Genomic DNA, 25,688 nt, shown 5'->3' on the forward strand with positions numbered 1-25,688 from the left:
TAGTCTAAAAAATATAGCACAATAATATGAGGTTAAAGGTGGTTTATACAAGTGATGTCATGGGATGTATTATCTAACAATACAATTCATGATGACACACATATCAACAAGCTCTATGAATAAAAGATATCACATGATTAAATCTTATTTTTAAATTTTTTTGTACAGAACTGTACTTAACCATATGCTAATTAGTGATGGGGTCTAATTTCATTTGCTGTTATAGCTACCGATGGTTTTCTTAGCATTATTTTTTCATTATTGCATTATTATGAGTTATTCCTGCACCCAACATAATCATGTGATAAATCAACATATGTATCATCCCACCTCTCACCTGCTATTTAGAATTGTAGCTGTTCTTTTATGAAGACCCCATGGAAGTCACAGTTGAAAAAAACAGTGACATTTTTGTAACTTATAAAGATTAGGAACTCATCATATTTAAGTGGTTTACAATAGTAATGGACATGTGATGACCTCTGTACAGTATTTAAACTGCTTGGGTTGGCCTCTATCAGATTTGTTCATTTTGCATGTTTTTATCTGTCTGTAGTAACAACTATGTTTGTGTGTGTAGTGTTTGCTTCTCAGAATATATAAATTAATTTTGAGATCTAAAAATAATTTAATGATCTCTTCATTTAAACCAATGTTTGTTTATCTATGCTAAACAATTGAAGTTTGCTTTCTTTTTTTTGAACATTGTAATTTTAAAAATCACCAATGTATTTCTTTGATTTTAAAATTGTATCTTAGTAATGTATTGACAGATTGGATTCAAACTTGCTTGCCATCATGGGACATTTTTGTTTTATGGATCTGATTTGAATGACAGTCATTTTTAAATAATGCTGTTCTTGAGATGTACAAATGACAAATTGCCCACAGTGATTTACATTAAAAATGAATCCATAGATACATAGTCAGTGATTTAAGTATCACAAGCACAATTCTACCATTGGCATTGACTGGGTCTAATATGTAGCTTCTATACATAGCAATTCATTTTAGTTTTGTTTTCTCATTTTTGACAGGGATTGTAGCATGCTGAAATTGCAATTGGCTGATTAGCATTCACTCAGTTAATGGTTTTGGTTTGGTTTGCATGATAACTAACTAAATTGCAGCTGTCCCATGACTGTTCCACTGATATCTAAAGAGCCACTCATTGAATTTTGATGAAACTTGGTACATAGATGCTCTGGGACAATGCGCAGTCCTAATTTGTTTTGGGTGAAAATACATGCATTTTAATTACCTAATTTGCATAATGATTAGTCAATATTCAACTTTCCACTGATACAGTGTATCTCTTTTATTAATCATCACATTACAATGAAATCTAATAATTAGTCAGTTTTTAGCTTCAAGCACTCATTATCTTATTTTAATTAGTACATAAATACTCTAAATACTATTCTTGAAATTTGGTTCATATTTGCTCTGGGGTAATTTCAGATATCTCAAAAAATCAGATTTAAATTGAACTTGTGGGTAGAGGTGCTCTGGAATAAATTTGACTGAACACAGATGTATTATATAAACTTTAATATTGTGGATCACATTGTTTTCATGATGTAAATGTACATCTCAAATTCGTTCTAAGATTTCTTTGATTTTCTTTGCATACAAAATTCTCCATTGAATGTGAATGCGTTATTGCACCTAAAGAAATGTTGCAAGAAAGAAGGCATTTGTTTTAAACAAAAACATCTACAAACAAACAAACTTTCAAAATGTAAATTCTTGCCATAATTTCATCAATGAGCTCTACTTCCATTAAAGCTAATTATTATCTTCCCTGTATTTTCATATTCTTTTTTTTCTAGCAAAACAACAAGCGTTTTTTATTGTAGAAACTAAAATATGTCAAAATGTTATTTTAGTTTGTATTGCTTTATTACAGTAGATTCTTGTAGATTCACTATGACAGTAATCACTCCATATTCTCTATCATTTACAGCTAGGCTTGTACAAATGTTCCAATGTTAAGATTGGAAGCGCTGGAGAATTTAGGGGAATTTCTGGTGGAGAAAGAAAACGATTGGCTGTAGCTTCTGAGGTTAGTGCCACATACAATGTTGTTGCAGGTAAAAAAAGCAACCTACTTTTTGAAAAAAAAACAATCTTGTGCAAAATTAAATTTAGCAAAATGTTGAAGGAAACATCAATCCAAACAACACAATGACCGCTCAAGAAAAAGCTCTACAATTGTAGGGAAATGCAATTTACAGTTTTTTTACATCACTTTTCATTCTCTAGATATTCAACTTTTCATCAGTATTATGTAGTCAGCCATCTTGATTCTCAAGCAAAGGATTATGGGTAAAGTATGACATCATAGAATCAGTTGTGAGAAATTAATTTCATCTATGACATGAGAAATGTTGATGCGAATTAGTTCAAATTTTCGTTGTGCATATATTATGTATAGAATTATTGTAATGGAAATTAGAATATTACAAATACACATAAACCTTAAAAAAATAAAAATCATTATTTTAGTCGTGAAGTATAGAATGACACTTGTTTGTCCACTTTTTGTGGTCAACAGGTAATATATCACCTATATAACCTACTCACATCGGTAAATTCTATACAATATAAGGAAATTGGAGCATTTGGTAGAAAAACATAAAAATAAATATTTTCAGTTCTGTTTCCGAGACAACTATTTTATAAGCATGGATGGCACCAGTACATGTATGCTACCATGTTTCTTTGCTTTCAGTCAATTCGAAGTTCAACTTTTGAAGTTATAGATGAAATTATTTTCTCAATTTCTGACAACAGATTCTATGATGTCATACTCTATCCATGATCCTTTGCTGAAAATTCAAGATGGCTGACTACATAAATTGATGAAAAGTTGAATATCTAGAGAATGAAAAGTGATATAAAAAAACATTGCATGTTTTTACATGTGCCTAGAGTATTATGTTGTTAGCCTTCACTTTTTTATCCCCTTTAAGTTTCACAATGTCTCTACCGCATGTTCCACCACAATTTTCTATTTGTTGACACATTGCATTGTGAGTACTAAAATTTCTCTCCCTACTCATTTATGGATTATTGACTTAACTTATAATCTTTATTAATCCAATTAGCTTCTTACAAATCCACGACTGTTTATTTTTATTAATCCAATTAGCTTCTTACAAATCCACCACTGTTTATCTTTATTAATCCAATTAGCTTCTTACAAATCCACCACTGTTTATCTTTATTAATTCAATTAGCTTCTTACAAATCCACCACTCTTTATCTTTATTAATCCAATTAGCTTCTTACAAATCCACCACTGTTTATTAGTCCCCGTTCGGACGTAGTCCGAAAACGGGGACTTATGTTTTGCCCTGTGTGCGTCCGTGTGTGCGTCCGTGCGTCCGTGATCACCTGTATCTCGAACATGCATGGACCGATTAAGTTCAAACTTCACTCATACATCACACATTATATGGGACATATGCACATGCATTTTTTTCATGATCCGATTAACGATAGCCGAATAGCTGCCATTTTAATGTCGAAAATGCATCCTGATCGCACATTTTCACCATTCCAGACCCGGATCTCAGTTATGCATGAACGGATTTTGTTCAAATTTGGTACATACATTAAACATAATAGGACCTTGATGTACGTCATTTTTTTTTTGGATCGGGTTTGAAATGGCTGACTGGCGGCCATTTTGTTTTAAAGAATTCAGTTCTGGATCTGTATCTGAGACATGCTTGGATTGATCCAGTTCAAACTTCACACACTCAAGGTACATCATGTCACAAATATGTATGTGCATTTGTTTCATGATCTCATTAACCATAGCCAAATGGCGGCCGCTTTAAGGCCAAAAATGCATTGAAATCGCACATTTTCACCATTCCGCTCCCGGATCTCACTTATGCATGGACGGATTTCGTTCAAATTTGGTACATACATTAAACATAATAGGACCTTGATGCACGTCGTTTTTTTTTTCCAATCAAGTTCAAAATGGCCGACTGGCGGCCATTTTGTTTTAAAGAATTCAGTTCTGGATCCGTATCCAAGACATGTCTGGATTGATCAAGTTCAAACTTAACACACACATGGTACATCATGTCACAAATAGATATGTGCATTTGTTTCATGATCCGCTTAACAATAGCTGAATGATGGCCATTTTAAGGTCGAAAATGCATCAAAATCACGTATTTTCACAATTCCGGAACCGGATCTCAGTCATGCATGGATGGATTTTGTTCAGATTTAGTACAATGTGTTGTACATATGCAGGTGCATTTTGGTCATGATCTGCTTTGAATGTATATGTCACTCAAATATGAACGGAACAGGAATGTGTCATTGACAATGACTTGTCTTTATTAATCCAATTAGCTTCTTACAAATGCACCACTGTTTATCTTTATTAATTCAATTAGCTTCTTACAAATGCACCACTGTTTATCTTTATTAATCCAATTAGCTTCTTACAAATCCACCACTGTTTATCTTTATTAATCCAATTAGCTTCTTACAAATCCACCACTGTTTATCTTTATTAATCCAATTAGCTTCTTACAAATCCACCACTGTTTATTCTTGATGAGCCAACTACAGGACTAGATAGTAGTATGGCTGAGATTGTTGTGACCAAACTACAGGATTTAGCATTAAAAGGACACACTGTAATATGCACCGTACATCAACCATCATCTGAGACCTTTCTATTGATTGACAGGTAACCAACTTCAAATTATGTAACCATAGTTACTGAGAACATTGTAATTTAATCAGAAGCAAATCCACTGTTGATGTGCATATTATGAATCACTATATTAGGTCAATGGCTGAATGGGATTAAAAGTGATTCATTCAAGTTTCTAATTTTTATGATTTGATTATACTGATTCATTTATATATTTATTCATCAAATGCAGATTGCAGTTGACTCATTGAAAGCCAACATTTGACACTTACAAAACTTAATTATTGTCAAACCTTCAGCTAACAGGAAATTATATCTATTTTGTTAAAAATGTATTTATTTAAAAAGTTAAAAAGTTAATAAAGATTAAAAAACTGTATTTCTATAGACTATACTTGTTGTGTGAGGGCAGTGTTGTTTATTTTGGATCATCTGCGGAAGCTGTCAATTACTTTGCCAATCAGGGATTCAGATGTCCAGAAGATTATTCCCCAATGGATTACTTTCTGATCTTGTTATCTTGTCGGATGGATTCTTTGGCTGAGGATACAGAACGAATTCAGGTTAAGTATAATTATTTGTAACTATATAGGGTGTGTGTAAGTTGGGGGGGGGGGGGTTAGGACTTGGGAGAGAGTTAGATATATGTATAGGAGTTAGATATGGGAGTTGTACAAGCTGGAGAAAATGAAGATGTCATTGCAGTCATAGCTATACGACAAAACAGCCACATATATCTAAAGTCATAGCTATACGACAAAACAGCCACATATATCTAAAGTCATAGCTATACGACAAAACAGCCACATATATCTAAAAGTTTAAGTTTATTGATGATACAATTGCTATCATCTCCTCTAGTCCCCATCAAATATGATGACAATTACTGTGGTTCTATCTTTGTGTCATTTCAGTATGATAATGACACATTTTGATGGTCACTCATGTTGTTCACTTGAACAGGATAAACTTTTTTGCTATAGATATATAAATTTGACATAACATTGTAATCTTTGAAAAAGAATAAATTTTTTCTTGATTTTTGTTTACAGTTGCTATGCAGCAACTATGCCAAATCCAGCTATGCAGAAACTACTGCCAACGTTCTATCAACTATAAATGTAGTACATGAGGTAAGAAATCCAGTTATATGAAAACAAGACTATACTGAGACTGTCTTTGGGTGATGCTGAATGAAGATTTAGAATATATGTGTCATATGTAGAATATTGATAATTGACTTGTTTTTTTTTGCAGCGAGATACAGAAGAGGTAAAACTACAAAGTGGATGCAGGTACAGTGTGTATCTTTTATACATGTCTATATTAAAATTAGAATCTGTAGATAGCTGGTTAGGATTGAAAATCAAAAGGTCAAATTAAATATGTCATCTTGAATTAAATAGTTTTCTTTAGCTCCGCTGTCAACTTTGTCAAGCAGAGCTTATCATATGAGTGATTGTCCAGCGTTCGTCGTCTGCCGTCCGTTTCAATGTTTTTCCTTATTTGACTTCTTCTTGAAAACAACAAGTCTGAATGCTTTGATACTTGGTGTATATGTACCTTGGGTAGACCTCTCTCAGATTTGTTCATTTTGTGATGATATCTTTAATTCTCTAATTTTGGTGAATATTTTTGTCATTTTTGGTAAAAAGTGATATTTTCGATTTCTTGTTGAAAACCACAAGTCCAATTGCTTTATGATATTATACATATAGGTACTACATGTGTACCTCTCTCAGATTTGTTCATTTTGTGATGATATCTTCAATTATCTAATTTTGATGAATATTTTTGTCATTTTTGGTGAAAAGTGATATTTTTGAATTCTTGTTGTCCGATTGCTTTGATACTATACATACAGTATTGTTCATTTTCTAATGATATCTTCTGTTCTTTAATTGAAATATGCATTGCTAACAGCGAAGCTCGTGAAAGTACGGCTGCAGGATACACCGCATCTGCTATAGCAGGATCCATAACAGCAATCTGTTTTTCACCATTATAGGTATAAGAATGGCTGGTGGCCTCAATTCAATGCCTTGTTATGGAGAAGCTGGTTGGTGTCTACCAGGGAACCCAATGTCACCAGAGCCAGATTTGGTGGTGCAATGGTAAGTATTTTTGGTATGTGTTTGTTCTTGGGTTTTTCAGCTTCCTCGACCTATACTTTGTTTAACATTAAAAATGACGTTGGTCATGCTCAATCTTTTTGCCACATTTGATACCCCGGATCACTCTATTTTTATTCAGTGTCTTCAACATTGTTTTGATATTACAGGTACAGTTCTACAATGATTCACTTCCTATCTTACAGATCGTTCATACAATATCTTGTTTGACTTCTTATCATCATCATCAACATCCGATTCTGTTTACACTTTAGAAGGCCCCCCATGAAGGCATTTTTACTCGTTAATTTTACTCAGTTTGTAATCATCGAGTCCGTTTTGAAACTGATGGTGATTTAGGGCACCATATTAATCAGATTTGTGCGTACTTTGCACGCATTAGTAAAATTTGGACTCTGTTTGAAAAGTGACTATCATAAAGTTAGTTCATGCATTTGTGACGTCGAGATATTAGACTACTACTAATACCGGGTAATAGTGGCCTCAGGTCATCTACTGTACTGTGTACCTTTCGGTTTGTTGATCTCAGGTCATGCATTATGTGCAAACACATAAACAAATAAATCAATTCAGGAATTCTACACATTAACAATGTGTTCCTGCACGGTTGCTTTCCAATCCAAACCAGGACAGTGAACTGTACGTTATTTTCTGCTGTTCAGTAATTGTTTCAAATTCAAATTTTAAATGGCATTTTTGTTTGTCACTCTCAGTTCAGAAATGCGTTCAGCATGGCTTTGCTCAGCTGCATGGTCAATGGGAATGGTCTACTGAGGTGATAGTATGACAATAATTAGTCATTCGTTTGGATGCATTCTTTGAAATATTGTAAATGACAGCTAATTGCAGAATCTAATGGTCACACACCAATAGTGTGACGTGCCTTCATCTTTATATATCTGTCATATGTTATACATTGCACATATGCACATCTATGTGTTTTTTGATCTCATTCATTATCGCCAAATGTTGATCATTTTAATATCAAAAATCAGGAATTTGTGCAATTCCTGAGCTGAATCCCTGACACGCTCTGACAGTTCTTTTTTTTTTTTTTTTTTAAATATTTTTTGTGCCAGGCGACAGTTCCGGACATTCAGTGTCTCTGTTGTCTCTCCTGACTTTTTTTTTTTGTAAGTGCAAATTGCAAGTGCTAGTGACGACACATAGTGCATTTTGCCACAGAAGTCATATTCATGTTTGGGACTACATGACAGGGCTGTGTGGCCATCTCTCTGTCAAATGGCAATTTCTAATGCGCTATCCTGGCGTCAACCAGGCCCGGTCGAACACAAGCACCTGCGGACCTTAAAGTCGCATTCGTTAGTGAATGAATCTTGGCCAGTGGAATCGGCCATCCCATTGAGTCTGTGGTACTCTCACCCAGGGTAGGGGTCGACCCTTTTGATGTTCAGCCTAAGGTATGATTTGAACTTGGGTCTACCGATCATGAGTCTGATGCGACAACCACTATGCTACCAGTTGTGCAATTCTTGAGCTGGATCCCTGACACGCTCTGACAGTTCATACTGTCTATATTTCCTTAATTTTATGACTACTGAGATTATGTAATGTATTTATTTGTGATAACTAGAAACAATGTTACGTGAAAAGTGAGTACCGGTATTATGGATCACAATATTGTTACATTGACATAATATAGTTATTGTCAATGTCAGCTGCCCGTAATAGATTTATTAACTCAGAAGATGCAAGAAAATGATATAATTTTCACTGCTCTAATATGAATAAGTGAAAACGAAATAGATACAATTACACCAAAGACACTAACTGAAATATTTTAGTTCACAGTGAGAAAACAACAGCTAGCATAGATGTACCATAGTGAAACAACCGTTTAAAATGATGTTTGAACTTTTATTTTTACTGGAGCAGTTTTTGAATGTAACAATTTTTTAAATCTAATTATTTCAACCTGATTGCCTTTCAGTTTCTGGCACTCGTTATGGGTCTTTCATATTTTCAACTAGAATATAATCAGAGTGGGATAATGAATATTACAGGTTCCTTGTTTGGTCTGATGTGGGGTGGTAGTGGTGAAGCTTTCGGACCAGTTCTACGAGTAAGTATAGTATAGCCATCAAAACCATTGCCCAGTTCTTAGTGATTAGATGCAATAGCAAAGGTACTGTTGGTGTGATAATTGTGTATTTTATGGATGAAACCCTTCTAATAATGGCTCTGTGCTCTGTTTTATTCCAGGCTGTTCAGGGTGAAATGCCAATTTTCACGAAAGAAAACAATAGTGGAATGTATCGTATTGATGTATATTTCTTGACTAAGATTCTATCACAGGTATTTGAAAATTATGTGAATAATATTTCTATTTACAATCTGAATGTCACAAGTTAGTCTTCCTAAAAGGTTTCATATGAAACTTAAAACTTCTCTGATACACTTCTACCAGTTGTTCAAAGTAGGAAAAAAGACATGTTTTTCATTTTGATGCTTGTAATCATATTCATTCACCAAAAAACATCATTTCAACATTTTTGTTTTGTTTCACTGCTTGAGGTGTCCATGCGTATCTCTCTCTATGAATGTCTGCCTTCCTCTCCATAAGTTAGACCATGACACATATATTAATACAAATATAAGAATAAATGACAGTGAAAATACAAGTATGTTATTAAATTATGCACATCAAAATTATATTATTTCTTTTGTTTGATTTATTGTATGCTTACATCATATTTTACCTCATACCTAGACCACCTGTGCTTGAGCTGAAATGTGTTGTATAGTGCATGCTGGGTAAATGTATGATGCTGAATGTCAAGAACACTAAATTAATGACAGGGAATTAATGTCATTTTCAAGTCTTTATTAGTTTAATTATGCTTTTCTAACTTAGGTTATACTCTCTCAATAATGCTTTTTTTTTTTTACAGATTCCAGCTTTCTTCACCATTTCAGTGTTGTACACAACATTTTTATATTGGATAATGGGTCAGTACAGTCTGAACACTATGCATGGCTGTTGATGGTACACTTTATTACACGGTTATTATAAAGTATTAGGATTTCATTACAAATTGTAATATTAAATATCACTAGAGGTACAATGTATAATACTTGGAGTTTGGAACTACGGTGACATGATACCAAGATACCGTTTCAGTCTCGCTCTCGCATAAGCGTTCCAACTCAGAAAAATGCGAATGCGCATGTTCAAAGTAACTAGGATACTGAGATGTCCAGGTGGATCAAAATAGTTGCCCACGATATGACGGATTACGATAACTATATTTTCTGTACATTTTCGATGTATTACATGTTTTTACTATGAATGTGGTAATACATGTTTTATTGTTTTATTACAAACCGCCAATGTCATGTCAGAAGGTCGTAGCATCAGTCTCGCTATCTACGAGATGAGACTTGAATGGAATCTTGGCATGATGTCCCCATACAGTACTATGCACATTGCAAACCCCAAGTAATGTACCTCTGATATCACTCAATATATTTTTTATATTGGCATGGGGTATACTCTGCCTTGTATCATATTGGAAAATGAAAATAATTAAAAGTATGCAAGGCACAGTTTTAGAAAAGTAGTTCAAATTAATTTTATTCAGTTCTTGATTACTTACATCAAGCAATTTAATGAGGAAGATACCACAGAGTAAGCTCTCTGACAGTATACACTCTGACAGTATATGTTCTGACAGTATAGGCTCTGACAGTATAGGCTCTGACAGTATACGCTCTGACAGTATACGCTCTGACAGTATATGCTCTGACAGTATATGCTCTGACAGTATATGCTCTGACAGTATACGCTCTGACAGTATAGGATCTGACAGTATAGGCTCTGACAGTATACGCTCTGACAGTATACACTCTGACAGTATACACTCTGACAGTATACGCTCTGACAGTATACGCTCTGACAGTATATGCTCTGAAAGTATACGCTCTGACAGTATAGGCTCTGACAGTATAGGCTCTGACAGTATATGTTCTGAAAGTATACGCTCTGACAGTATAGGCTCTGACAGTATACGCTCTGACAGTATACTCTCTGACAGTATAGGATCTGACATTATACGCTCTGACAGTATACTCTCTGACAGTATAGGCTCTGACAGTATACGCTCTGAAGTATACTCTCTGACAGTATACGCTCTGACAGTATAGGCTCTGACAGTATACGCTCTGACAGTATAGGCTCTGACAGTATAGGCTCTGACAGTATAGGCTCTGACAGTATAGGCTCTGACAGTATACGCTCTGACAGTATAGGCTCCGACAGTATATGCTCTGACAGTATAGGCTCTGACAGTATAGGCTCTGACAGTATAGGCTCTGACAGTATACGCTCTGACAGTATAGGCTCTGACAGTATAGGCTCTGACAGTATACTCTCTGACAGTATACGCTCTGACAGTATAGGCTCTGACAGTATATGCTCTGAAAGTATATGCTCTGACAGTATATGCTCTGACAGTATAGGCTCTGACAGTATACGCTCTGACAGTATATGCTCTGAAAGTATACGCTCTGACAGTATAGGCTCTGACAGTATAGGCTCTGACAGTATATGTTCTGAAAGTATACGCTCTGACAGTATAGGCTCTGACAGTATACGCTCTGACAGTATACTCTCTGACAGTATAGGATCTGACATTATACGCTCTGACAGTATACTCTCTGACAGTATAGGCTCTGACAGTATACGCTCTGAAGTATACTCTCTGACAGTATACGCTCTGACAGTATACGCTCTGACAGTATAGGCTCTGACAGTATACGCTCTGACAGTATAGGCTCTGACAGTATAGGCTCTGACAGTATACGCTCTGACAGTATACGCTCTGACAGTATACGCTCAGACAGTATAGGCTCTGACAGTATACGCTCTGACAGTATAGGCTCTGACAGTATACGCTCTGACAGTATAGGCTCCGACAGTATATGCTCTGACAGTATAGGCTCTGACAGTATAGGCTCTGACAGTATAGGCTCTGACAGTATACGCTCTGACAGTATACGCTCTGACAGTATAGGCTCTGACAGTATACTCTCTGACAGTATACGCTCTGACAGTATAGGCTCTGACAGTATATGCTCTGAAAGTATATGCTCTGACAGTATATGCTCTGACAGTATAGGCTCTGACAGTATAGGCTCTGACAGTATAGGCTCTGACAGTATACACTCTGACAGTATACGCTCATGTCAATTATCCTGTACACCAGTCTATACACACTTGCTGTACCATCCCCTCATAATATAGTCTCAAATTATCATATACTTGGCATGTACCCCATTACAATATTAGGAAATTTGAATTCCAATTATATAACAATTACAGATTGTTACACTATCTTCACATTAATCTATATTTATTGATAGTCATCCACTAAACTGTTAAAATATGAATATCAACAGTTTTGATTAGTTATAGTTTTTAATTTGATTAGTTACCAGAAATCAAACTCCTTCATCTATTGCGAATTAATCACCATATTAAGAAATTATAAATATTATATTTTTGGTGAAAATTGTAGAACTTCAGTGATATTTAGGAAACAATTTTTTTTTTACATTTCGTTGATCATCGCCAGGTCTAACTCCACTTATTGAAAGATATTTGATTTGTGTGTTGCTGTGTGTTATGATTACGGATGCATTAACAGCCATTGGTAAGTATATGCTGGGTATGTTAATGTGGACAAATGTAATTCTTTTTGTTAAACATTCATTCCTCTATTGCAAAATAGTACAAAATAAATGCAACAAACTACTGTAGAATACTTTATTTTTGCTTGGAATTTATTTTTGCTATTTTCGCTGAAGGAATGCTTCAGTGAAAATAAAATCCAGCGAATATTCTTTTTTCCTATGTCTCACATTCAATTCATCAAAAATCAGTGAAAATAAATTCCATACAAAACACCCAAAAAGCTTTTTCAGCGAAAATTTATTGCAGCTAAAATAAAGTATTTCACAGTAAAGCAACACAGTGTGGAATTTGTGCGCAGTAATTTAAATCACCTTCCACCCATACTTCCATAAACATTTGTCAATGAAGCCTTGATGTGATGTATCATTTTAAAAATCGGATCTTTTTTAGTCCCCATTCAGATGCAGTCCGAAAACTGGGACTTATGTTTTGACCCTTTTGCGTCTGTGCTTCCGTGCGTGTGTCGGACCTGTATCATCAAAATCATGCATTTCTCTGCTGTTTAACTAGGTATAGATTTTGTTCAAACTTGGTATATACATTAGACATTATGGGACCTTGATGCAAACAATTTTATTTGTCAGATCGGATTCAAAATGGCTGACTGGCAGCTATTTTGTTTTAATAAATGGGCTTCTAGACCCATATCTCTGACTTGCTTTGACTGATTATGTTCAAATTTTTAATATTCATTATACATCATGTCATAGATATACAGATATATTGGTTTGACAGTCCCATTATAAATGGCCCAATGGTGGCCATTTTTGTAATAAAAAAATCATTAAATATCAAGCATTTCTGGCATTTATGAATGGATTTTGTTCAAACTTGTACAAACATTAGACATTACGGGTTCCTGATGCACATCATTTTACTTTTCAGATCAGATTCAAAATGGCTGACTGGCGGCCATTTTGTTTTAGTGATTAGGCTTCTAGAGCCATATCTCTGACATGCTTTGACTGATTATATTCAAATTTTATATATTCGTTATACATCATGTTATAGATATATACATGTATTCAAAATGGCCGGTTTTTGTTTTAATCAATGCTGTTCCAGAGCAATATCTCCCAATATGGACAAGTACTTGTTTGACAATCAGATACAAATGTCAATCATTTTAATGTTAAACAATTATCATAATCATATTCCTGACATGGTTATATTCCAGCTATATTACTATAAACAAAACTATATATCTTAAATTTGATAGCTAATGGGGACTGTGCCATTCATGGCTTGTCTTTTTGTCATTTTGATTGGTCAGAAAGCAGCATTTGGTAGGTGGTGGCCTTTAATGATTTGACATATTAATTTCTTTGTTGACAGGAATAACTATATCGTGCTTCTGTCCTACAATATTTGTAGCATCAGTGGTTGCAGTAATGGTCAACATTTCTTTGTATGTTGTAGGTGGCTTCTACATTAATGTAAAGTAAGTACATTTAATATATACACTTGCACACAAACAATCAATGTTATGTAATTCTTGTGAAAATTTCAATTGTCAAGTCACAGAAGTAGATTTCAGATTTTTCAAATAATGTTCAAACCTGTATATGAAGACTAATTTACCAAAATTTGTCAAAAAACCAAAACCCAGTTGGGCATCTTTAGTCTTCACATATGATGTGAAAATTCACTATTTATCTAATGGATGCATCTCAAAGATATGTTTATGTCTATTTTTAGTCCCTGTTCAGACCTATATCTTAGACATGCCTGGACCAATTACATTCAAACTTCACACATACATCATTCATAAAATTATACATATGCACATCAATTTGTTTCACAATCTGATTGAAGATGGCCGAATGACTGCCATTTTTGTACTGAAATCAAGCATTTCTGGCATTCCGGAACCGGATCTTGGCTGTTTACCGATAAATTTTGTTCATCTCTGACATGCTTTGACAGATTTCATATATTCATTATTCATTATGTGATAGATATACAAATGTATTGGTTTGAACATTTGATTCAAAATGGCCGAATAGTGGCCATTTTCCTACTACAAAATCATCAAAAATCAAGCACTTCTGGCATTCCAGAACTGGATCTTGGCTGTTTACTGATGAATTTTGTTTAAACTTGGTACATACATTGGACAATGTGGCACCTTGATGCAAGTCATTTTGTTATTCTGATCAGATTCAAAGTGACTGACTGGCGGCCGTTTTGTTTTAATGAATGTGGTTCTAGAGCCATATATCTGACATGCTTTGACTGATTAAGTTCAAATTTTATATATTCATTATGTGATAGATGTACAAATGTGTTGGTTTGAACACTTGATTCAAAATGGCCGAATGGTGGCCATTTTTCTAGTACAAAGTCGAGCATTTCTAGCATTTCAAAACCGGTTCTCGATCCTTTATGGATGGATTTTGTTCAAACTTGGTACATACATTATAAATTATTGGTTCTTGATGCACGTAATTTTGTTTTCAAGACAGATTTAAAATAGCTAACTGGCAGCCATTTTGTTTTAATGAATGTGGTTCTAGAGCCATATTTTAAGTTCAAATTTTATATATTCATTATTCATTATGTGATAGATATACAAATGTATTGGTTTGACCATTTGATTCAAAATGGCCGAATGATTACCATTTTTCTACTACAAAATTATCAAAAATCAAGCATTTCTGGCATTTCAGAACCTGTTCTCGTTCCTTCATGGATGGATTTTGTTCAAACTTGGTACATACATTAGACATTATTGGTTCTTGATGCACGTAATTTTGTTTTCGAGACTGATTTAAAATGGCTAACTGGCAGCCATATTGTTTTAATGAATGTAGTTCTAGAGCCATATCTCTGACATGCTTTGACTGATATTATGTTTAAATTTTATATTCAAAATGGCCGACTGGTGGCCATTTTGTTTTAACTATTGCTGTCCCAGAGCAATATCACTCGATCAGTATGGAAAAGTACTCATTTGATGATCAGATACAAGATGACTGAATGTCAACAATTTTAATGTTAAAAAATCATCATAATCAGGCATCAGCTTCTGGATCCATATCTCTGACATGTTTATATGTTCCAACTATATTACTATAAACAAAACTATATATCTTAAATTTGATAACTAACAGGGACTGTGCCATGCATGGCTTGTTTATTTTTACAAATTAATAAACAAATAAAAACCAGAGATAAAACTGTATGAATGATGTTGCATCAAGTTCTATATGCTATATTTTGTATAATTGTGAGTTATTTTCTCTACAGTTCAATACCCTGGTATTTAGTATGGTTAGAATATATATCACCGTTTCGTTATGGTTTTGAAGGATTGTGCATCAATCAGTGGCATGGAATTCAGAATATAAGTAAGCAATGAACTTTGACCTTCTATGATTTTACATATTTACATTCTTGAAATATGCATGCTTTCCACTTTTTCTTGATAACTGTTAACTCTATTGGTTTTATACTTGATATCTTCATTATCTATTTGTAATTTTTGGCCTAAAAATGTTTTTGTTGACTTTTATTGACATAAGGCAAACACACTACTAATTCACAGACAAATCCAACTTATCTAAACTTACCAGTATATAGAATGTGAACAAAGTCAATGTTAATTGTTTCCCTGCTGTGATGTTTACCTTAATGAGCCTATGCCTCTACCTACATCAGATTACCTCTACCATAGACTATAAAAAGCCTATGCCTCTACCTACATCAGATTACCTCTACCATAGACTATAAAAAGCCTATGCCTCTACCTACATCAGATATTGCCTCTACCATAGACTATAAAAAGCCTATGCCTCTACCTACATCAGATTACCTCTACCATAGACTATAAAAAGCCTATGCCTCTACCTACATCAGATTGCCTCTACCATAGACTCTATAAAAAGCCTATGCCTCTACCTACATCAGATTACCTCTACCATAGACTCTATAAAGAGCATATGCCTCTACCTACATCAGATTACCTCTACCATAGACTATAAAAAGCCTATGCCTCTACCTACATCAGATATTGCCTCTACCATAGACTCTATAAAAAGCCTATGCCTCTACCTACATCAGATTACCTCTACCATAGACTCTATAAAAAGCCTATGCCTCTACCTACATCAGATTACCTCTACCATAGACTCTATAAAGAGCATATGCCTCTACCTACATCAGATTACCTCTACCATAGACTATAAAAAGCCTATGCATCTACCTACATCAGATATTGCCTCTACCATAGACTCTATAAAAAGCCTATGCCTCTACCTACATCAGATTACCTCTACCATAGACTCTATAAAAAGCCTATGCCTCTACCTACATCAGATTACCTCTACCATAGACTCTATAAAGAGCATATGCCTCTACCTACATCAGATTACCTCTACCATAGACTATAAAAGGCCTATGCCTCTACCTACATCAGATATTGCCTCTACCATAGACTTTATAAAACGCCTATGCCTCTACCTACATCAGATTACCTCTACCATAGACTATAAAAAGCCTATGCCTCTACCTACATCAGATTACCTCTACCATAGACTATAAAAAGCCTATGCCTCTACCTACATCAGATTACCTCTACCATAGACTATAAAAAGCCTATGCCTCTACCTACATCAGATTACCTCTACCATAGACTCTATAAAGAGCATATGCCTCTACCTACATCAGATTGCCTCTACCATAGACTATAAAAAGCCTATGCCTCTACCTACATCAGATATTGCCTCTACCATAGACTCTATAAAAAGCCTATGCCTCTACCTACATCAGATTACCTCTACCATAGACTCTATAAAGAGCATATGCCTCTACCTACATCAGATTACCTCTACCATAGACTATAAAAGGCCTATGCCTCTACCTACATCAGATATTGCCTCTACCATAGACTTTATAAAACGCCTATGCCTCTACCTACATCAGATTACCTCTACCATAGACTATAAAAAGCCTATGCCTCTACCTACATCAGATTACCTCTACCATAGACTATAAAAAGCCTATGCCTCTACCTACATCAGATTACCTCTACCATAGACTATAAAAAGCCTATGCCTCTACCTACATCAGATTACCTCTACCATAGACTCTATAAAGAGCATATGCCTCTACCTACATCAGATTGCCTCTACCATAGACTATAAAAAGCCTATTCCTCTACCTACATCAGATATTGCCTCTACCATAGACTCTATAAAAAGCCTATGCCTCTACCTACATCAGATTACCTCTACCATAGACTCTATAAAGAGCATATGCCTCTACCTACATCAGATTACCTCTACCATAGACTATAAAAAGCCTATGCCTCTACCTACATCAGATATTGCTTCTACCATAGACTCTATAAAAAGCCTATGCCTCTACCTACATCAGATTACCTCTACCATAGACTCTATAAAGAGCATATGCCTCTACCTACATCAGATTACCTCTACCATAGACTATAAAAAGCCTATGCCTCTACCTACATCAGATATTGTTTCTACCATAGACTCTATAAAAAGCCTATGCCTCTACCTACATCAGATTACCTCTACCATAGACTCTATAAAGAGCATATGCCTCTACCCACATCAGATTGCCTCTACCATAGACTATAAAAAGCCTATGCCTCTACCTACATCAGATTACCTCTACCATAGACTCTATAAAAAGCCTATGCCTCTACCTACATCAGATTACCTCTACCATAGACTCTATAAAGAGCATATGCCTCTACCTACATCAGATTGCCTCTACCATAGACTATAAAAAGCCTATGCCTCTACCTACATCAGATTACCTCTACCATAGACTATAAAATGCCTATGCCTCTACCTACATCAGATATTGCCTCTACCATAGACTCTATAAAAAGCCTATGCCTCTACCTACATCAGATTGCCTCTACCATAGACTCTATAAAGAGCATATGCCTCTACCTACATCAGATTGCCTCTACCATAGACTATAAAAAGCCTATGCTTTACCTACATCAGATATTGCTTCTACCATAGACTCTATAAAAAGCCTATGCCTCTACCTACATCAGATTACCTCTACCATAGACTCTATAAAGAGCATATGCCTCTACCTACATCAGATTGCCTCTACCATAGACTATAAAAAGTCTATGCCTCTACCTACATCAGATTACCTCTACCATAGACTATAAAAAGCCTATGCCTCTACCTACATCAGATTACCTCTACCATAGACTCTATAAAGAGCATATGCCTCTACCTACATCAGATTACCTCTACTATAGACTCTATAAAGAGCATATGCCTCTACCTACACCAGATTGCCTCTACCATAGACTATAAAAAGCCTATGCCTGTACCTACATCAGATTACCTCTACCATAGACTCTGTCTAGAGCGGGTCAGTGCATGGCCATGTGGTTATTCTTTGGAGTGATAATAATATATCTTATACAGTTGTAATGGATTTCTATAACACAATTTAACCTCCTTATGGTGTGCAGCTAAACTACATACAGCTGATATATGCAAATTGAAGATAACATCAGCCTATTAATAAAAGGAAATATATATGCTACTTTAAAGCTGCCAATGACAATTATTTTGTATCTGAACAGCATGTGAACTAAACATTACATCTCTCTGTATATCAAGTGGAGAACAGGTTCTAGAAAAATATGGATTCCCACATGACCAGGTGAGGGATCAACAAGTATTTATATTATGTAATGCTACACCATATGAATTCCCACATGACCAGGTGAGGGATCAACAAGTATTTATATTATGTAATGCTACACCATATGAATTCCCACATGACCAGGTGAGTAATCAACAGGTATTTATATCATGTAATGCTACACCATATGGATTCCCACATGACCAGGTGAGTAATCAACAGGTATTTATATTATGTAATGCTACACCATATAGATTCCCACATGACCAGGTGAGTAATCAACAGGTATTTATATTATGTAATGCTACACCATATGGATTCCCACATGACCAGGTGAGTAATCAACACATATTTATATTATGTAATGCTACACCATATGGATTCCCACATGACCAGGTGAGTAATCAACAGGTATTTATATTATGTAATGCTACACCATATGGATTCCCAGATGACCAAGTGAGTAATCAACAAGTATTTATATTATGTAATGCTATACCATATGAATTCCCACATGACCAGGTGAGTAATCAACAGGTATTTATATTATGTAATGTTATATCATATGTGGATTCCCACATGACCAGGTGAGTAATCAACAGGTATTTATATTATGTAATGCTACACCATATGGATTCCCAGATGACCAAGTGAGTAATCAACAAGTATTTATATTATGTAATGCTATACCATATGAATTCCCACATGACCAGGTGAGTAATCAACAGGTATTTATATTATGTAATGCTATATCATATGTGGATTCCCACATGACCAGGTGAGTAATCAACAGGTATTTATATTATGTAATGCTATATCATATGGATTCCCGCATGACCAGGTGAGTAATCAACAGGTAATTATATTATGTAATGCTATATCATATGGATTCCCACATGACCAGGTGAGTAATCAACAGGTATTTATATTATGTAATGCTACACCATATGGATTCCCACATGACCAGGTGAGTAATCAACAAGTATTTATATCATGTAATGCTACATCATGTGGATTCCCACATGACTCAGTGAGTGATCAACAAGTATGTATATCATGTAATGCTACACCATATGGATTCCCACATGACCTGGTGAGTAATCACCAGGTGAGTGATCAACAAGTATTTATATTATGTAATGCTATATCATATGGATTCCCACATGACCAGGTGAGTGATCAACAAGTATTTATATCATGTAATGCTACACCATATGGATTCCCACATGACCAGGTGAGGGATCAACAAGTATTTATATTATGTAATGCTACACCATATGAATTCCCACATGACCAGGTGAGTAATCAACAGGTATTTATATCATGTAATGCTACACCATATGGATTCCCACATGACCAGGTGAGTAATCAACAGGTATTTATATTATGTAATGCTACACCATATAGATTCCCACATGACCAGGTGAGTAATCAACAGGTATTTATATTATGTAATGCTACACCATATGGATTCCCACATGACCAGGTGAGTAATCAACACATATTTATATTATGTAATGCTACACCATATGGATTCCCACATGACCAGGTGAGTAATCAACAAGTATTTATATTATGTAATGCTATACCATATGAATTCCCACATGACCAGGTGAGTAATCAACAGGTATTTATATTATGTAATGTTATATCATATGTGGATTCCCACATGACCAGGTGAGTAATCAACAGGTATTTATATTATGTAATGCTACACCATATGGATTCCCAGATGACCAAGTGAGTAATCAACAAGTATTTATATTATGTAATGCTATACCATATGAATTCCCACATGACCAGGTGAGTAATCAACAGGTATTTATATTATGTAATGCTATATCATATGTGGATTCCCACATGACCAGGTGAGTAATCAACAGGTATTTATATTATGTAATGCTATATCATATGGATTCCCGCATGACCAGGTGAGTAATCAACAGGTAATTATATTATGTAATGCTATATCATATGGATTCCCACATGACCAGGTGAGTAATCAACAGGTATTTATATTATGTAATGCTACACCATATGGATTCCCACATGACCAGGTGAGTAATCAACAAGTATTTATATCATGTAATGCTACATCATGTGGATTCCCACATGACTCAGTGAGTGATCAACAAGTATGTATATCATGTAATGCTACACCATATGGATTCCCACATGACCTGGTGAGTAATCACCAGGTGAGTGATCAACAAGTATTTATATTATGTAATGCTATATCATATGGATTCCCACATGACCAGGTGAGTGATCAACAAGTATTTATATCATGTAATGCTACACCATATGGATTCCCACATGACCAGGCGAGTAATCAACAAGTATTTATATCATGTAATGCTACATCATGTGGATTCCCACATGACTCAGTGAGTGATCAACAAGTATGTATATCATGTAATGCTACACCATATGGATTCCCATATGACCAGGTGAGTAATCAACAAGTATTTATATCATGTAATTATACACCATATGGATTCCCACATGACCAGGTGAGTAATCAACAAGTATTTATATCATGTAATGCTACATCATATGGATTCCCACATGACCATGTGAGTAATCAACAAGTATTTATATCATGTAATGCTGTACCACATGGATTCCCACATGACCAGGTGAGTGATCAACAAGTATTTATATTATGTAATGCTATATCATATGGTATCCCCACATGACCAGGTGAGTAATCGACAAGTATTTATATCATGTAATGCTACATCATGTGGATTCCCACATGACTCAGTGAGTGATCAACAAGTATGTATATCATGTAATGCTACACCATATGGATTCCCATATGACCAGGTGAGTAATCAACAAGTATTTATATCATGTAATTATACACCATATGGATTCCCACATGACCAGGTGAGTAATCAACAAGTATTTATATCATGTAATGCTACACCATATGGATTCCCACATGACCAGGTGAGTGATCAACAAGTATTTATATTATGTAATGCTACACCATATGGATTCCCACATGACCAGGTGAGTGATCAACAAGTATTTATATCATGTAATGCCACATCATATGGATTCCCACATGACCAGGTGAGTAATCAACAAGTATTTATATCATGTAATGCTACACCATATGGATTCCCACATGACCAGGTGAGTGATCAACAAGTATTTATATCATGTAATGCTGTACCACATGGATTCCCACATGACCAGGTGAGTGATCAACAAGTATTTATATTATGTAATGCTATATCATATGGATTCCCATATGACCAGGTGAGTGAACAACAAGTATTTATATCATGTAATGCTACACCATATGAATTCCCACATGACCAGGTGAGTAATCAACAAGTATTTATATCATGTAATGCTACATCATGTGGATTCCCACATGACTCAGTGAGTGATCAACAAGTATGTATATCATGTAATGCTACACCATATGGATTCCCATATGACCAGGTGAGTAATCAACAAGTATTTATATCATGTAATTATACACCATATGGATTCCCACATGACCATGTGAGTAATCAACAAGTATTTATATCATGTAATGCTACACCATATGGATTCCCACATGACCAGGTGAGTGATCAACAAGTATTTATATTATGTAATGCTACACCATATGGATTCCACATGACCAAGTGAGTGTTCAACATCTACCCAATCCTCTACAATTTGTACCTAGTGTAGTCTGTCACACTGTAATGTTTTTTGTTTACATTTATTGCCAATCAGCAGCTGAATATCACTCACACTAGCTCACAATCTGCTATGAGAGTTGCTGTTGTTTTATTATTAGAAACTTGTACAGTTATATTTAATAGCAGCAGCATTGAAAACAACCATTACTTTTAAATTATCTTTAGGTATGAACAAATGGTTCTTAATTAAAGGATCAGTGTGCATACACATGCATGACACAATATACTCATAGACTCAGTCAGGAACATTTCAAAGAAAAATTGTGACAAAAGTAATAAAACTGTTGACAATGTATATTCAATATTAGATTTAAATTGAACTGGAGATTTAAATTTAAATTGAGGTGCTCTGGAATAAATTAGACTGAAAACTACAGATGCAATATAACAAAATTTATTTTCTATATTTACTGGTAATTATAGCTTCATGTTGTGCATCTCAAATACCAGACAAAAATTGGTTTCCAAGCTTCTTGTTTAAAAGGCTAATTTTGCATTAATTTTTAATATGTCTCCAATACTCCCACATGCAGGATTTCGTTGTACACTTTCTTTCATTATTACTGTATTTCTTTTACAGAATCAAATAATAGTTGATGTTGTGGGATTGATCAGCTTAATGGTGGGTTATCGAATCATTGGTCTTGCTGTACTGTTATTTAGATGTAGAAGAAGAAGTGCAACTACCAGCTTTTCTGTCAATGCAAACAAAACTCAAGTAATCCACACAGTACCAGGAATATGACCTGCAAATCTTGCCAAAATGGCATTTTCAGTGTTGCGTAATTTGTCCATTTTTTTGTAAAACTGTCATTTTAATTTATAGTGAATTATTGTCACATAAACACTGCCCTGCAGAGTTTTTCACAACACTCTGATCATCTCCAAAACTTTTTGTACTGCTGCATTTTGCACATTTCTATGTATTTTTATGTATTAGAATTATGAATTGCCCTTTTTGAAAAAAAATAATGAAAAAAATGTATGTTTAATTTGTGAAATTGACTTTGGCATTCAGTGGGTTATAATAGTGCAATTACATATACCATAGTTACCATTTTATGTTTTATGGAAAATACAGACTGGTAAAACAAGCATTCATGCCATATTTTATTGGTTGGTATGTGGTGGGTTATAATAGTGTCATTACATATACCATAGTTACCATTTTATTTTTCATGGAAAATACAGACTGGTAAAACAAGCATTCATGCCATATTTTATTGGTTGGTATGTGGTGGGTTATAATAGTGTGATTACATATACCATAGTTACCATTTTATGTTTCATGGAAAATACAGACTGGTAAAACAAGCATTCATGCCATATTTTATTGGTTGGTATGTGGTTTGTTATAATAGTGTGATTACATATACCATAGTTACCATTTTATGTTTTATGGAAAATACAGACTAGTAAAACAAGCATTCATGTCATATTTTATTGGTTGGTATGTGTTGGGTTATAATAGTGTGATTACATATACCATAGTTACCATTTTATGTTTCATTGAAAATACAGACTGGTAAAACAAGCATTCATGCCATATTTTAATGGTTGGTATGTGGTAGGTTATAATAGTGTGATTACATATATCATAGTTACCATTTTATGTGTTATGGAAAATACAGACTGGTAAAACAAGCATTCATGCCATATTTTAATGGTTGGTATGTGGTGGGTTATAATAGTGTGATTACATATACCATAGTTACCATTTTATGTTTTATGGAAAATACAGACTGGTAAAACAAGCATTCATGCCATATTTTATTGGTTGGTATGTGGTGGGTTATAATAGTGTGATTACATATGCCATAGTTACTATTTTATGTTTTATGGGAAATACAGACTGGTAAAACACGCATTCATGCCATATTTTATTGGTTGGTATGTGGTGGGTTATAATAGTGTCATTACATATACCATAGTTACCATTTTATTTTTCATGGAAAATACAGACTGGTAAAACAAGCATTCATGCCATATTTTATTGGTTGGTATGTGGTGGGTTATAATAGTGTGATTACATATACCATAGTTACCATTTTATGTTTCATGGAAAATACAGACTGGTAAAACAAGCATTCATGCCATATTTTATTGGTTGGTATGTAGTGGGTTATAATATTGTGATTACATATACCATAGTTACCATTTTATGTTTCATAGAAAAAACAGATTGGTAAAACAAGCATTCATGCCATATTTTATTGGTTGGTATGTGGTTTTTTATAATAGTGTGATTACATATACCATAGTTACCATTTTATGTTTTATGGAAAATACAGACTAGTAAAACAAGCATTCATGTCATATTTTATTGGTTGGTATGTGTTGGGTTATAATAGTGTGATTACATATACCATAGTTACCATTTTATGTTTCATGGAAAATACAGACTGGTAAAACAAGCATTCATGCCATATTTTAATGGTTGGTATGTGGTAGGTTATAATAGTGTGATTACATATACCATAGTTACCATTTTATGTTTCATGGAAAATACAGACTGGTAAAACAAGCATTCATGCTATATTTTAATGGTTGGTATGTGGTAGGTTATAATAGTGTGATTACATATACCATAGTTACCATTTTATGTTTTATGGAAAATACAGACTGGTAAAACAAGCATTCATGCCATATTTTATTGGTTGGTATGTGGTGGGTTATAATAGTGTGATTACATATACCGTAGTTACCATTTTATGTTTCATTGAAAATACAGACTGGTAAAACAAGCATTCATGCCATATTTTATTGGTTGGTATGTGGTGGGTTATAATAGTGTGATTACA

The 25,688-nt window shown here is 34.5% G+C and overlaps 1 protein-coding gene across 2 annotated transcripts in view; it reads left to right on the plus strand.

The window, feature by feature from the left end:
• LOC146734338 (protein white-like) overlaps positions 1–24,312 on the plus strand; it is a 37,077-nt gene extending 12,765 nt beyond the window's left edge. Inside the window, exons 5-18 of one of the 2 annotated variants that reach the window (XM_085490752.1) lie at positions 1,967–2,065; positions 4,557–4,723; positions 5,079–5,253; positions 5,743–5,823; positions 5,948–5,985; positions 6,699–6,804; positions 8,774–8,905; positions 9,046–9,138; positions 9,735–9,792; positions 12,417–12,494; positions 13,871–13,976; positions 15,785–15,885; positions 19,119–19,198; positions 23,468–24,312. In XM_085490752.1, coding sequence (XP_085346878.1) covers positions 1,967–2,065; positions 4,557–4,723; positions 5,079–5,253; positions 5,743–5,823; positions 5,948–5,985; positions 6,699–6,804; positions 8,774–8,905; positions 9,046–9,138; positions 9,735–9,792; positions 12,417–12,494; positions 13,871–13,976; positions 15,785–15,885; positions 19,119–19,198; positions 23,468–23,632 — 1,479 coding nt within the window. In that variant the 3' untranslated portion in view covers positions 23,633–24,312. The remainder of the gene's footprint in view (positions 1–1,966; positions 2,066–4,556; positions 4,724–5,078; positions 5,254–5,742; positions 5,824–5,947; positions 5,986–6,698; positions 6,805–8,773; positions 8,906–9,045; positions 9,139–9,734; positions 9,793–12,416; positions 12,495–13,870; positions 13,977–15,784; positions 15,886–19,118; positions 19,199–23,467) is intronic. The other variant, XM_085490753.1, reaches the window with a different exon arrangement.
• Positions 24,313–25,688: the final 1,376 nt, after the last annotated feature.

This window comes from Saccoglossus kowalevskii, chromosome 15, assembly GCF_978046115.1.
Source record: "Saccoglossus kowalevskii chromosome 15, keSacKowa6.1, whole genome shotgun sequence".
NCBI lineage: Eukaryota > Metazoa > Hemichordata > Enteropneusta > Harrimaniidae > Saccoglossus > Saccoglossus kowalevskii.